This window comes from Bos mutus, chromosome 7 (assembly GCF_027580195.1).
Source record: "Bos mutus isolate GX-2022 chromosome 7, NWIPB_WYAK_1.1, whole genome shotgun sequence".
NCBI classification, from domain to species: Eukaryota; Metazoa; Chordata; class Mammalia; order Artiodactyla; family Bovidae; genus Bos; species Bos mutus.
Genome location: NC_091623.1, coordinates 39,378,199 through 39,392,238, shown reverse-complemented (window position 1 = coordinate 39,392,238; position 14,040 = coordinate 39,378,199). Strand labels below are relative to the sequence as shown.

Below are 14,040 nucleotides of genomic sequence, written 5' to 3'. Positions count from 1 at the left end.
CATTATACCAAAAATATTATCTGTGATAGAAAATGTCAGTTAAATGCATTTATTTTGCTTTTCATTAATGCAAAGGACTTGAATTATAAAGACCAATATTTCAGTTTAGACATTATAATATTGGTTAACATAGAAAAGTTACCCATTCTTCAAAATGGAGACTTACAACATGCTAATTTATAATAACTCATTTAGAATCATACAAAATCTGTTTTAAAATGGTTTTCTATAAACATCTCCAAAAAACAAAGTGATAAAACCCATAAAGTTAGTAATTTATTGGCAACATAAAAGACAGCCACTGAGTTGACGTATCTTATCATCTTTAGCACAAAATATTAATCTGAGAATTATTGTTTGTCCTTTTCCTTGAACTCAAATTTACTGCTATGAAGTGATATTGTTATATAACCAGCAATGGATTGTATGATGGGGGATAGGTTAAATCTATGTAAGGTTAGGTGCCAATTCAGATTTTGAGGGCTCTTTTATACTGCGTGGAAACAGTGGCTGACTTTATTTTTGGGGGCTCCAAAATCACTGCAGATGGTGATTGCAGCCATGAAATTAAAAGACGCTTACTCCTTGGAAGGAAAGTTATGACCAACCTAGATAGCATATTCAAAAGCAGAGACATTACTTTGTCAACAAAGGACCATCTAGTCAAGGCTGTGGTTTTTCCAGTGGTCATGTATGGATGTGAGAATTGTACTATAAAGAAAGCTGAGCGCCGAAGAATTGATGCTTTTGAACTGTGGTGTTGGAGAAGACTCTTCAGAGTCCCTTGGACTGCAAGGAGATCCAACCAGTCCATCCTAAAGGAAATCAGTCCTGGGTGTTCATTGGAAGGACTGATGCTGAAGCTGAAACTCCAGTACTCTGGCCACCTCATGCGAAGAGCTGACTCATTGGAAAAGACCTTGATGCTGGGAGGGATTGGGGCCAGGAGGAGAAGGGGACGACCAACGATGAGATGGTTGGATGGCATCACCAACTCAATGGACATGGGTTTGGGTAAACTCTGGGAGTTGGTGATGGACAGGGAGGCCTGGCATGCTGCGGTCCATGGGATCGCAAAGAGTCGGACACGACTGAGCGACTGAACTGAACTGAACTTACTGTGTGCCAGGAGCCATGTTCCTTAATTTTTTGTTGGCAGAATGTACCCTTTCTATATTTATAATGAGGGAAAGAAACAAATGTCAGACAAAGATCTAGAGCCAAAATATTGGGACTTGTTATCAAAGGAACTGTTGTTTCCAGTGACTACCATAATAACCTTCTATAGTCGTGATGTCATGTATCAAACTGATTCTGTTAGAATCACATAAAAATATTTATAAAACTTCAATACGAATTGGAAGGAAAAATAATTATTTTTTAAAAGAAGTTAACCTTCTGGCTAAAATTAGCAAACTTACCCTAGAAATTACAAATGAAATGAGTAATTAATAGAAAAAAATATGATAATGGAAAGATTTCCACTGAAAGGCTTAAAGACATTTATGAGAACAACGTAAATAATGATGTCCAAATTTCTAAGCTAGAATCTCTAGACAATATAAACTACATGAGCTCAATTTTTTTTCAAACTTGTTATAGAGGTGAGATATTTTGATGATGCATAAAACTCAGTAAAAATCCCTCAGTAACTCTAAAAACTCCAAGCCATAAATCATTTTAAAATACAGATAAGTCTGAGGACTACGAAAGGGCATGGATCTGTATGACCTGAGGAATGGACCAGAAAATATAACATTCAATTAGTCCAGGAACTTCTCAACTCAGAATATCCCGAAAGAAGGAGAAGTTAGCAAGGTCTAGTACAAGCCTGGAGACTGATGCTCAGTTCCGTCCAGTCCAGTCGCTAGTCTTGCTGAAATTAACTACCTCCACCCGGGATATAGACCTAACACTGTAATTAGAGGTTAAGGTGTTTGGTTTCTTATTCATCAAGGTATCTTACAGCAGCCCTAATATAACTACAGATGTGAAAAGAAATGACAGCTGCCTAGACCACAAACATTCCTTAAGTTACGCCTTGTCATTAAAAAAAAAGTCCTCTCATCCTTTTCTTCACTTGGGGCACTAAGTAAAAAACAACTTGTTTGCAAAATAAAGTCGGATCATCTTTTAGCACATTAGTTTGTTTTGTTTTCAGTATTTCCCAGCATCATTTAGAATTGTCTTTTGTTTGATTTTATTTACCCAGCAACCTATAAGCAAGCAAGAAATATTGTGTTTGTAATTCAAGAGATGATTCAAATGAAGACAGGATAATCTTGGAGTATTCACTCTAAACCTGAATTTTCAAATGCTTATAATCTCCTCAAACATTACTTTGGTTGAAATGTATTTCAGATTTATGTTTCCAAAGGGCTCAGTTATCTGACGAGAACAGGAGCATATTAAATCTCTGCATAATACATTTCTGAAATGGCTTGTATCTAAGACACCAAGCAGTTATTAAATCTTGCTTTTAACCTACCAGTCCTCTAAATCTTCTCTCCACAGCTTGATTCCCAGTAGAGAAAAAAGTAACTCAAACAAAAATCTTCCTGTTTACTGTAATAAGCTATTTACTTATCTGTGCACAAGGTTGAGAAATTATGGAATAGGGATTCATGTATTTGCCCAGAGAGTATCTTGCATAGACATTTTGTTTAAATTTTCATTTATATTTTCAATTCATAAAAGGATTATATACTTTGACCCACTTATAAGGAGAGAAAATAGAGCACTATTTTCCCACTTGCTATTTACTGAGGTTGACAAGTCACTCTAAGCCCTCTGAACCTCATTTAGTTTATTTGTAAATGGAGATAACAACACTGCCTGGTAGAGCAAATGATATGATGTTAATTAAAGTGCTTTGACAACTATAAATATTATGTAAATATAAAATACTGTGTATTGTTATGCTACTTTAATAAGAATGAAAACTAGTTGGTTATTTCCCCATTATGCCTTTTGTAAAATAAGGATAGGACAGAAAGACACTATTTTGAATAATCTAATTGTTATGAGAAGTCTCAAATAAAAAATTTCTTAATTAAAATATTATAGATCAGAGCTAAAATTTAGAAGCCATTTAACCCAGCAACTTTAGTTTTAGATATAAGGAAAGAAAGACCCATGAAGGTAAATACTAAAAACATACACACTTACGTTGGGGTGGAAAGTCACGGTGGTGGAAAGGGGAGAATTAAACACAAACGTTACGTTTCCCAATTTGCTGTCATGTCACACTTGACTGAAGAAATCTAGGGTTAGGGTTAGAGGGCAGGGCAGGGCAAGTTCCAAGGCTGAGTTAAAGTTCTGCCAGATTATAGGAGTCATTTTAATTGGTCACTTTATTTTATTGGCCAATTATAAAATAGTAACAATAAAAATTATAACATGATGATGAGAATACACAGAGTAGTTATAATGGTTAAGCAACTCACTCCAATATTCTTGCCAGGAAAATCCCATGGACAGAGGAGCCTGGTGGAGTCCATGGAGTCACAAAGAGTCGGATACGACTGAGCAACTAACACAACCATTCTAAGACTATATAGAGGCAGCGTGAGTTGCTCGGTCGTGTCTGACTCTCTGCAACTCCACAGACTGTAGTCCCCCAGGCTCCCCTGCCCATGGGTTGCCATGGGCTTTTCTAGGGGATCTACCCAATCCAGGGATCAAACCCACATCTCCCACACTGCAGTCAGAGTCTTCGCCGTTTGAGCCGCCAGGGAGTCCTGAATTATGTAGTAATGTCTCAAGATTATATATATAAATATAAATTATGTGTATATATGTATGTATATAAGGGCTTCCTAGGTGGCACAAGTGGTCAAGAATCTGCCTACCAGTGCAGCAGATGCAGCCAGGAGACACAGGTTTAATCCTTGCGTTGGGAAGATACCCTGGAGGAGGAAACGACAACCCACTCCAGTGTTTTTGCCTGGAGAATCCCACAGACAGAGGAACCTGGTGGGCTACAGTTTGTGGGGTTGCAAAGAGTTGGACACGACTGAGTGACTAAGCAAAGTCACTTAATTTCAGCAAATGTTTCTGGAAAAGGAGTACATCAAGGCTGTATACTGTCACCCTACTTATTTAACTTATATGTAGAGTACATCATGAGAAATGCTGGGCTGGAGGAAGCACAAGCTGGAATCAAGATTGCCAGGATAAATATCAATAACCTCAGATATGCAGATAACACAACCTTTCTGGCAGTAAGCAAAGAAGAACTAAAGAGCCTCTTAATGAAAGTGAAAGAGGAGAGTGAAAAAGTTGGCTTAAAGCTCAACATTCAGAAAACGAAGATCATGGCATCCGGTCCCACCACTTCATGGCAAATAGATGAGGAAACTGTGGAAACAGTGACAGACTTTATTTTGGGGGGCTTCGAAATCATTGCAGATGGTGATTACAGCCATGAAAATAAAAGACGCTTACTCCTTGGAAGAAAATCTATGACCAACCGAGACAGCATATTAAAAAGCAGAGACATTAATTTGCCAAGAAAGATCCATCTAGTCAAAGCTTTGGTTTTTCCAGTGGTCATGTATGGATGTGAGAGTTGGACCATAAAGAAAGCTGAGCACCAAAGAATTGATGCTTTTGAACTGTGGTGTTGGAGAAGACTCTTGAGAGTCCCTTGGACTGCAAGGGCATCCAACCAGTGCCTCCTAAAGGAAATCAGTCCTGGATATTCACTGGAAGGACTGATGTTGAAGCTCAAACTCCAATACTTTGGCCACCTGATGTGAGGAACTGACTCATTTGAAAAGACCCTGATGCTGGGAAAGATTGAAGGCAGGAGGAGAAGGGGACGACAGAGGATGAGATGGTTGGATGGCATCACCAACTCAATGGACGTGAGTTTGAGTAAATTCCGTGACTTGGTGATGGACAGGAAGGCCTGGTGCACTGCATTCCACGGGGTCACAAAGAGTTGGACTGACTGAGTGACTGAACTGAACAAGAGAGCGCCTCCTGTATTATCAAATCCCTTGCTATAATTTGTTACAACTGATGAACCTATACTGACATCATTATCACCCAAAGTCCATAATTTACATCAGGATTCATTCTTGGTAATGTATGTTCTTTCTGTTTGGAGAAATATAAAATGACATGTATCTACTATTATGTCATACGTGGTAGCGTAAATAGTCTACAAAAATCCTCAGTGCTATGCCTGTTCATACCTCTCTCTTCTGCAATCCTCAGCTGAAATTTGTTTAAACACTCTCCATAGTTTTCCCTTTCCCAAAATACCACAGAGTTGGAATCATAAAGTATATAGCCTTTTCAGACTGGCTTCCTTTATGTAGTAATGTAAGTTCCCTCTAGGAATTTTCATGGCTTGCTATTTCTTTCATGCTCTGATTTATATTCCAATGTTCGGATGTACCCTAGGTTACCCACTCACCTAGTGCAGAGCATCTTGGCTGCTTCCAAGATTTGACATTATGAATGAAACTACTATAAACATCTTTGTGCATGTTTTTGTGTGGATATAAGTTTTAAACTCCTTTATGTAAATTCTAAAGAATGTGATTGATGGACTGCATGGTAAAAGTATGTTTACTTTTATAAGAAACCACCAAACTGTCTTCTGCAAACAAAGTCTTATTTCTTCCTTCCCCATCGGTATAATTTTCGTTTCCTTTTGTCTTTTTTTCTTTTACTGAAGGATAACTGTTTTACAGAAGTTTGCTGTTTTCTGTCAAACCTCAACATGAATCAGCCATAGGTACACATATATCCCCTCCCTTTTGAACCCCCCTCCCATCTCCCCTCCCCATCCCTCCCCTCTAGGTTGATACAGAGCCCGTTGAGTCCTTTTGTCTTATATTAGCCAGGAGTTTGAGTAAGATGTTGGAAAGGAATGGTCAGAGAGGCATCCATGGGAGAGCTTCAAGTCTCTCACCATTAAGTATAATGTTAGCTGTAGGGTTTTTATAGATTAAAAAAAAAAAAAAACTGAGCAAGATCCTTAAGTTTACTGACTTTTAAAAATCTTTATCATAAATGAGTGTTAAATTTTGTTAAAAGCTTTGTCTGCATCTATCTATATATATGATCACTTGATTTTTCTGCTAGCCTACTGTGATGAATTACTTTAATGAATTCTCAAATGTTGAAACTAGCTTGCATACCTGGGACAAATCTTTCCTAAGCTTTTTATAACCATGTATTTATCAGCTTTTCATCTTATAGTGGAAATATTTTTTACAAGGAATTTTATGGTATTTGCCTTTATATTCTGTATGTAAACGTGTTCACTGATGAGAAAGGAAAAGATGCCTAAAAGACTTAAACAAAATCTATAGAGACAATGCGAAGTTTCTTACCAAGCCTTAACTTGAAGCCTGAAAATGTCAAAATTATGAGCTTATTGTTTTGAACTTGCTATTCTGGCCCAAGTTTCATGACATTATAATGTTAGATTATAACTGGCTCAATACAAGAGATTTCAAAGCAGTGTCTAAAGAGAAAAACCACTAAGATGATTTATATTACTTTTAAAATGTTTAAAATAAAAAAAATCATTTATTTTTAAGTGCTGTAGTGGGAGAAGGCAATGGCACCCCACTCCAGTACTCTTGCCTGGAAAATCCCATGGATGGAGGAGCCTGGTAGGCTGCAGTCCATGGGGTCGCTAAGAGTCGGACACGACTGAGTGACTTCACTTTCACTTTCATGCATTGGAGAAGGAAATGGCAACTCACTCCAGTGTTCTTGCCTGGAGAATCCCATGGACAGAGAAGCCTGGTGGGCTGCTGTCTATGGGGTCACAGAGTCGGACACGACTGAAGCGACTTAGCAGTAGCAGCAGTGGTTTTACCATAGAATTCTATAATGTCTTTTATATTAGCATAGTAGGCAGCATTTTAATTTCAAACACTGACAAAGAAATACTGTGGCAGAGGTGAAAAATACCATAAACATATTAAAAGATGATTTTTACTTTTTTTGCTTTATTTTTTGCTGTATTGTCCTGGAAGCTAGAATACTGAGAATACAATGTTTAAGTGGTAAATGTAGGCAAATCTGTCTTATTTCTGATATAAATGAGCAAAGCATTCAGATATTTGCCATTAAGGACAATGTTATCTGTAGGACTTTCTCAGGAGTCACTCATGGTGAAGACATTCTCTTTTATTCCTCATTTTCAGACAATTCTTATCAGGAATGAACGATGGATTTTCTCAAGTGATTTTTCTTCATTTACTGATTGTATAATTTTAAATGATATTAATCTGAATTATATTGATTGCTATTTGAAGGTTAAATCAGCTGCTAGTCCTAGGATAAACTCCACTTGATCATGATGTATTTGTCTATGGCTTAATTTGCTTCATTAAAATTGTGCTCAGAATATAAAATATGTAATAATGACATATAGTCCGTGGTTTTCTTTTCCTGTAATATTTTTGTCTAGTTATAGAATCAGGTAGCAATGACCTCAATGAGTTGAGAAGTAGTTCTCTCCTTTTCATTTCTAAGAATTTGTGTAGACCTGGTGCTTCTTCTTACAACTTTGGTATAATTCACCAGTGACGTGATACAGGCCTGGAGTTTTCTTAGAAGGATGGTTTCTTAGTGACCAATTCTATAAAAGATATGGGGTTATGAAGGTTGAATAAAATTTGGCAGTTTTTTTCTCTCAGAAAATTTTTCCATTTCATCTAAGCCGTTGAATTTCTTTATACAGTGATTAAGAAATTATTATGGATATCTTTTAAATTATGTAGAACCTGTAATGAGGTCACCTCTCTCATTCTTGATATTGATAATTTGTGTCTTTTTTCTGAAGAGTTTATGTAGAGGTTTTATTAATTTTATTAATCTCAAGGGGTTCTACTGATTCCTTTTCCTGTTATATTTTTCCTTCCTTTTATATAAACATTTTGAGTTAGTTTGAATGTAAGGTAGAGGTCATGATGATAACTCTGAGTTCTCCCTTCTTTTCTAGTCCATGTATTCAGTGCTAGATGTACGTCCCCAAGCACTGTCTAATGGGCACCATATACATCATATACATATTGAGGTATTTTTCTCACTTAGTTCAAAGTACTTTCTAAGCTCCCCTCTGACTCACTGGTCACTCAGCTATGCATTGCTTACTTTCCAGATATTTAGACATTTTTCAGAAATTGTTCTGTCCTTGAGTTCCACTTTATTTCTGTTGTGTTCATAGAACTTGTGTGTGTGTGTGTTAGTTGCTCAGTGGTGTCCGACTCTGCACCCCCAGGGACTGTGGCTCACTAGACTCCTCTGTCCATGGAATTCTCTCCAGGAGATACTGGAGTGGGTTGCCCTTCCCTTCTCCAAGGGATCTTCCCAGCCCAGGCATCAAGCCTGCATCTCTTATGTCTCCTACACTGGCAGGTGGGCAACACTAGCACCACCTGGGAAGCCAACAGAGCTTAAACTCATGTAAATTTACTGAGCTTTGTTTCATGGCCCAGGATACGGTCTATCTTGGTAAACATTCTCTATATAGTTGAAAAGAATGTATATCTTGGTGATGTTGTGTAGAGTGTCCTATAAAGGTCAATACATCAAACTGACAGTGTTATTCACATATATATTATGACTTCCATAGTGGATTTATTTATTTTTTAAAAAATCATTTACAACAGCATCTCAGAAAACCAAATACTCAGAAGTCTGACAAAAGATGGAAAGTCCTATATAACTAAACTCTATAGAACCTTTCAGGGGGAAATTAAAGATCTATCTTACTAGAAAGATATACCATGTAGAAGAGTCAGAAGACTCAATATTGTTAAGAGGCCTATTCACCCCAAACTGATCTATAGATTCAATTTAACCCTAAACTAAATCTTAGCAACCCTTTATATAGAAACTGAAAAACTAACCATAAAATTGATAGTGAAATGCAAAGGACCTCTAACAGCCAAAACAATTCTAAAAAAGAACAAAGCTAGACAACTAACATCACCTGTGATATTGGCATTACAACAAACAGAAGGACTGACAGAAATTAGAGTCCAGAAATATGCGTGCATGTTAGTCGCTCAGTCCTATGTCTGACTCTTTGGGATCCCAGGGACTGTAGCCCGCCCAGCTCCTCTGTCCATGGAATTCTCCAGGCAAGAATACTGAAGTGGGCTTGCATTCCCTTCTCCAAGGGATCTTCCTGCCCCAGGGACTAAACCCGTGCTTCCTGCACTGCAGGCAGCTTCTTCACTATCTGAGCCACCAGGGAAGCCCAGAATCCAGAAATATAATTCCACATAAATGTGTTTTAAAAGGAAGGTAAAAAATCAGGAGAGAAAGAAGAATCACGATGCTGGGACAACTGGATATCTATATGCCAAAAATACGAACTTCAAACCATTCCTCATGACCATATGAAACAAACCATAGACTGAACTATACGTTCTAAATTCTAAAACTATGAAAACTGTATAAGTAAACATAGGAGAAAAAGTTTGTAATCTGGGATTCAAAGATTTCTTAGATTTACCATTAAAAACATGACCTGTAAAGAAAAAAAATAATTTAAACTTTGCAATTAAAAAAAAAATCTGCTTTTTAAAAGACACAGTTAAGAGAATGAAGAGACAAGTCAGACTGAAAGGAAATATTTGATAATTATACATCTGACAAAGGACTTGCATCCAGAAGATATAAAGGACCAAGACTCAACGGCAATGTGCTTGTGTGCTGATGGCGTCCGTGTGCTAAACCTGCCCACTCGTGTCTGACTCTCTGCTGCCACTGTTTAGTCGCTAAGCTGTGCCCCACTCTTTTGTGACCCCACAGACTATAGCTCGCCAGGCTCCTCTGTCCTTGGGGATTCTCCAGGCAGGAATACTGGAGTAGGTTGCCACGCCCTCCTCCAGGGGATCTTCCCCACCCAGGGATTGAACCTGCAGCTCCTGTGATGGCAGACAGGTTCTTTACCACTATCGCCACCTGGGAGGCCCCTGTTACAACAACCCATTTTTTTTAAAGTGGGCAAATTATTTAAATAGATACTTCAAAGAAGATTATAAATGGCAAATTAGCACATGACAAGATGCTCATATCATTAGTCAGTTGGGAAAGCAAATTAAAAACACAGTAAGGCACTTCAACATAAAATTATAATGTCTAAAGATTGAGCGTACAAAGTGTTGATGAAAATGTAGAGAAACTGCAGTTAGGAATGTCAACTAGTATAAAGACTTTAGAAAGCAATTTAATAACTTCTTAAAATTTTAAAGTTGTACACTCTAATTCACTTATTCCATTCCTAGGTAGATTTTCAGCAGAAAAATGAAAAATGAAGGCGCGTGTCAGTACAAAAAAAGACTTGTACGTAAGTGTTCATAGCAGCTTACTTTGCAGTAGCCCTAAACAGGAAACAATCCAAAAGTCTGTCAATAATTGATAACAAATGTGACATATTCATATAATGCAGTTCTACTCAGCAATAAAAAGGTGAACTTCTGAAAACCATTACAACATGGACAGATCTAAAAATTATGCTGAATGAAACAAACTAGACCCAAACAAGAAAAGAGAAGTACAGACTGTGTGGTTCCATTTATATTAAATTTTACGAAGTGCCAACTAACATACAGTCACAGAAGGTAGATCAGTGCTGGACTGGGACAGGAGGTGAGAGCGGGAGGAGGAAGGGACGAAAAAGGCATGAGAAAGATCTGAGGATGAGAGGTGTGTTCATTACTTTGTGGTAACTGTTTCACAAGTGTATACATATGTCAGTATTTTATATATACATATATATAGTATACGGCAATTACATGTCAATAAATATGTTTTCAAAAAGATTGAAAAATTATGGCTATTAAATATTAGACATTTGACATTCTCTCAAGACTGAGTGAAGTCTGAGACTTCAAGGCAAAAAAACGGACAGTTTTTGCTGCCAGGGACAACATTCCAGTTTTCCAATGCAAATTAAAATTTTGGAAAACACATACTTGCTGTCAAGAGATTGACACTTGCTATTATTTTTCCAGTGAGATTAGGGATGGCATTAATGAATGTGATCTTTTGATAGTGCATAATGAATTATGTCACTGTTCGGTCACTTGATATTTTCCAAATGAGAAATGACAAAGCATGATGCTACAAAAATCACGCATTCATCTTACAAGATCAACCAACTGAATTAATGTGACAGAGTATGAAAAGTTCAGTGTGGTTTCACATCCCACACGGCAATGAACCTTCAAGAAAATTTAGCTAAGTCTACTGTGGTAGGCAGAATGTGAAGATGGCATCCCAGTCATGTCCCACCCTAATCCCTGGAACATGTTTAGATGTGTGAACATGGTTAGAGGCCACTCCCACGATTATATTTTGTCATGCAGCACAGCTGCCCTAAAGGCAGGCAGCTTGGCCAGGTGAGCCTGTTCTAATCACAGAACCTTTCAAAACAGCAGAGTATTCTCTCAGCTTTTTTGAAAAACAAAATAGAATGAACCAAAAACCTAAGAGCAAGTTAGAGAAATTCAGAGCATCTGAAAGATGTGACACACCAGGTCTGAAGATCAAAGAGTGTGGAAACCTGTGAAGAGCTGGGAGATGCCCTTGGCTCACAGCAAGAAAAGAAAGAGAACCTCGGGCCACTTCTCACCTGCAAGAGATGAGATTCTGCCACCACCCAGGAGGAGTTTGGTAGTGATTCTTCCCCAGTGCCTCCAGACAAGAACTCAGATATACTGATTTTTGGCTTTGTGAGACCCTGAGCAGAGAACTCAGTCAAGCCTGCCTGGACTTCTACCCTACACAACCGCGAGATGATAAACGGATGTTATGGAAAGCTGCTAAGTTATGATCATTTGTTGTGCATAAGCAGAAAGCGAATACACTTTCCATAAATCAAAATGCACATAAACTCAGACCCATGTTGAACATTGTTTAAAAAAGAAAAAAAAAGGAATAAAATTGGAAACAACCAAAGTGTCCATAAACAGAAGGCCAAATTAAATTATATAAAACCAAATAATGGAACATTCTGCAGCCAGTATAAGGAAAGGTAGAACTATATGGATGAATAGGAAACAATGAAACCATGTTATATTAGAGAAAAAAGAAGGTTTTATGATTTTAAATAATTAAAAGATTTGCATAAAATCATGGTATTCTATATTAAATATTTTCTTGGGAGGGGGGAACCACAAAAAACTAAATAGTTCACTTTGGATTAAGATTAGATTGTTGAGTAGGAGGTTTTTATTTTTAATTTTCTGCCTTCATTACAGTTTGAATTTTCTAATGAAATTTATTATTCTTAATCATTAAAAAAATATCAATAAAGGTTACTATTTAATGTCTAGATAAACACTTTCCTGGCTCTCTTTCAAAGCTATCTTTTGTTTTATTCAATTTGGACCTCCATCTGGAATTTGTTATCATGCTCCTTTAGTCAGTTACAGTAACACCAAATTACTTTTCCTCATCAAGTCTGCCCCACCTCTCAAATCTAACTTTTTCAGTGACATCCCTTATTATCTGGGGGCATCATCTGGATTATGTAAATGTTTTATGTATTCATAATACCTAAACATACTATTTTAGGTAAAATCAGAGGCTATTCAACTGTTTTTAAAATTTTAGACTATAGTCTATTTTTCATAACTGTATGAAAGCTACTTTGAGATTTAATCACAAGTAGTGTAAATCATGCAAATATATATTGCCATCTTGAGAACGAAAATGATTATAATCTAGGAATTTTGCAGTTACATGGTGATAAAGAAATATTCCAATAGCAATCAAACCAGCATGGTAAAATTGGACCAACTGTCCTTAAATTATGAAAGGATTATGTGAAAAGTTTTCAGTGGGCAATCAGCAATACCAGGTTTATGTGATACATATTCAAAGTTAGAAATATTTTTCATATTCCTTTAAGTTTCTTCTTTTAAAATGAGTAAACAGTTAAGGTAACAAAGCAAATGCTTATCAGTTATTAAATATTGTATTTGTAAATCTTATAAAGATCATATTTTGCCTCTGATTACATTTTCTGCAACAGAAAGACGCATCAATATAATAAAAATAAAGATATACGCTATCAGTTTGATGTTATCCTTGTTTGTTGGCAAAAGTAGTTAACCAAAATATCTGGCAGTTTTAAAAGTCACCAGAAAAAAATACAAGGATAAATTCCAAGAGAGATTACCTTTTTTTTGTCCACAAGTTAAAGAAGTTCGAAGCATCTGTGACCCAAAGCATTATGGTCTTATTATGTACAACTAACAAGAGGAGGTGTGGTAATGTACTTGTAAAAGGACATGAATGAACTAAATTCTTAGTACTACCATTACTATAAAGTCCAACTAGGCAGACAACTTTTCTAAATAGTTTTTCTCACAGAAACATTATATATAACTAAATTCCATGTGTAACTGCAATGTAATAATATATTTCCTTTTAAAAAGGTTGGTTGACATTTTCTAGAAAACAGCAAGTATTAGAGACTATAAAAACAATGAGTACATGTACAAGCTCTTCATCATGAGGAAAATGTTAAAGAAGTCACTGGAAACTTCACAAGGAGAAATCAAAGAGACAATATATAAAAGCAATAGAAAGACATTAAAATGCCATCGAGGAAACTGCTAAAACGGTATTACCTGGAACCAGTTCCATAATGATGTAGATAGGCTGTCTCTGTGTGCAGACTCCTATAAGTTTGACAATATTGGGGTGATCATACTGCTTGAGAATTCTGGATGAGAGAAATATAAGAATAGTCACCATTTAAGTAGTAAGCATTGATTTATGATCATGTGTAGTGTGCACAAGTAGAATACACAATTTTTAAAACGTAAGTACGAACACAAATTATGATAAATGGGATGCATGTAAGTTTTGATAAATCTTGGAAAAATAAATGAGTCAGCTTTTAATTAAATATTCATATAAAAATTAGTATCCACTCTGAATAACTAACAACCATGCTAAATCTGAATAACTTACTCAGTCCAAAATATGTGGAACTCTTTTCAAAGCATCTGCTTTTCGATGCCCTCACAAAAGCTGAAGAGT

General features: G+C 36.6%; 1 protein-coding gene across 3 annotated transcripts in view; it reads right to left on the bottom strand.

The window, feature by feature from the left end:
- The window catches only part of FER (FER tyrosine kinase), a 460,352-nt gene that overhangs the window by 126,148 nt on the left and 320,164 nt on the right, over nt 1–14,040 (bottom strand). For all 3 annotated transcript variants that reach the window (XM_070373202.1, XM_070373203.1, XM_070373204.1), the window contains one exon: nt 13,626–13,720. In XM_070373202.1, the coding sequence (XP_070229303.1) occupies nt 13,626–13,720 (95 nt within the window). The remainder of the gene's footprint in view (nt 1–13,625; nt 13,721–14,040) is intronic.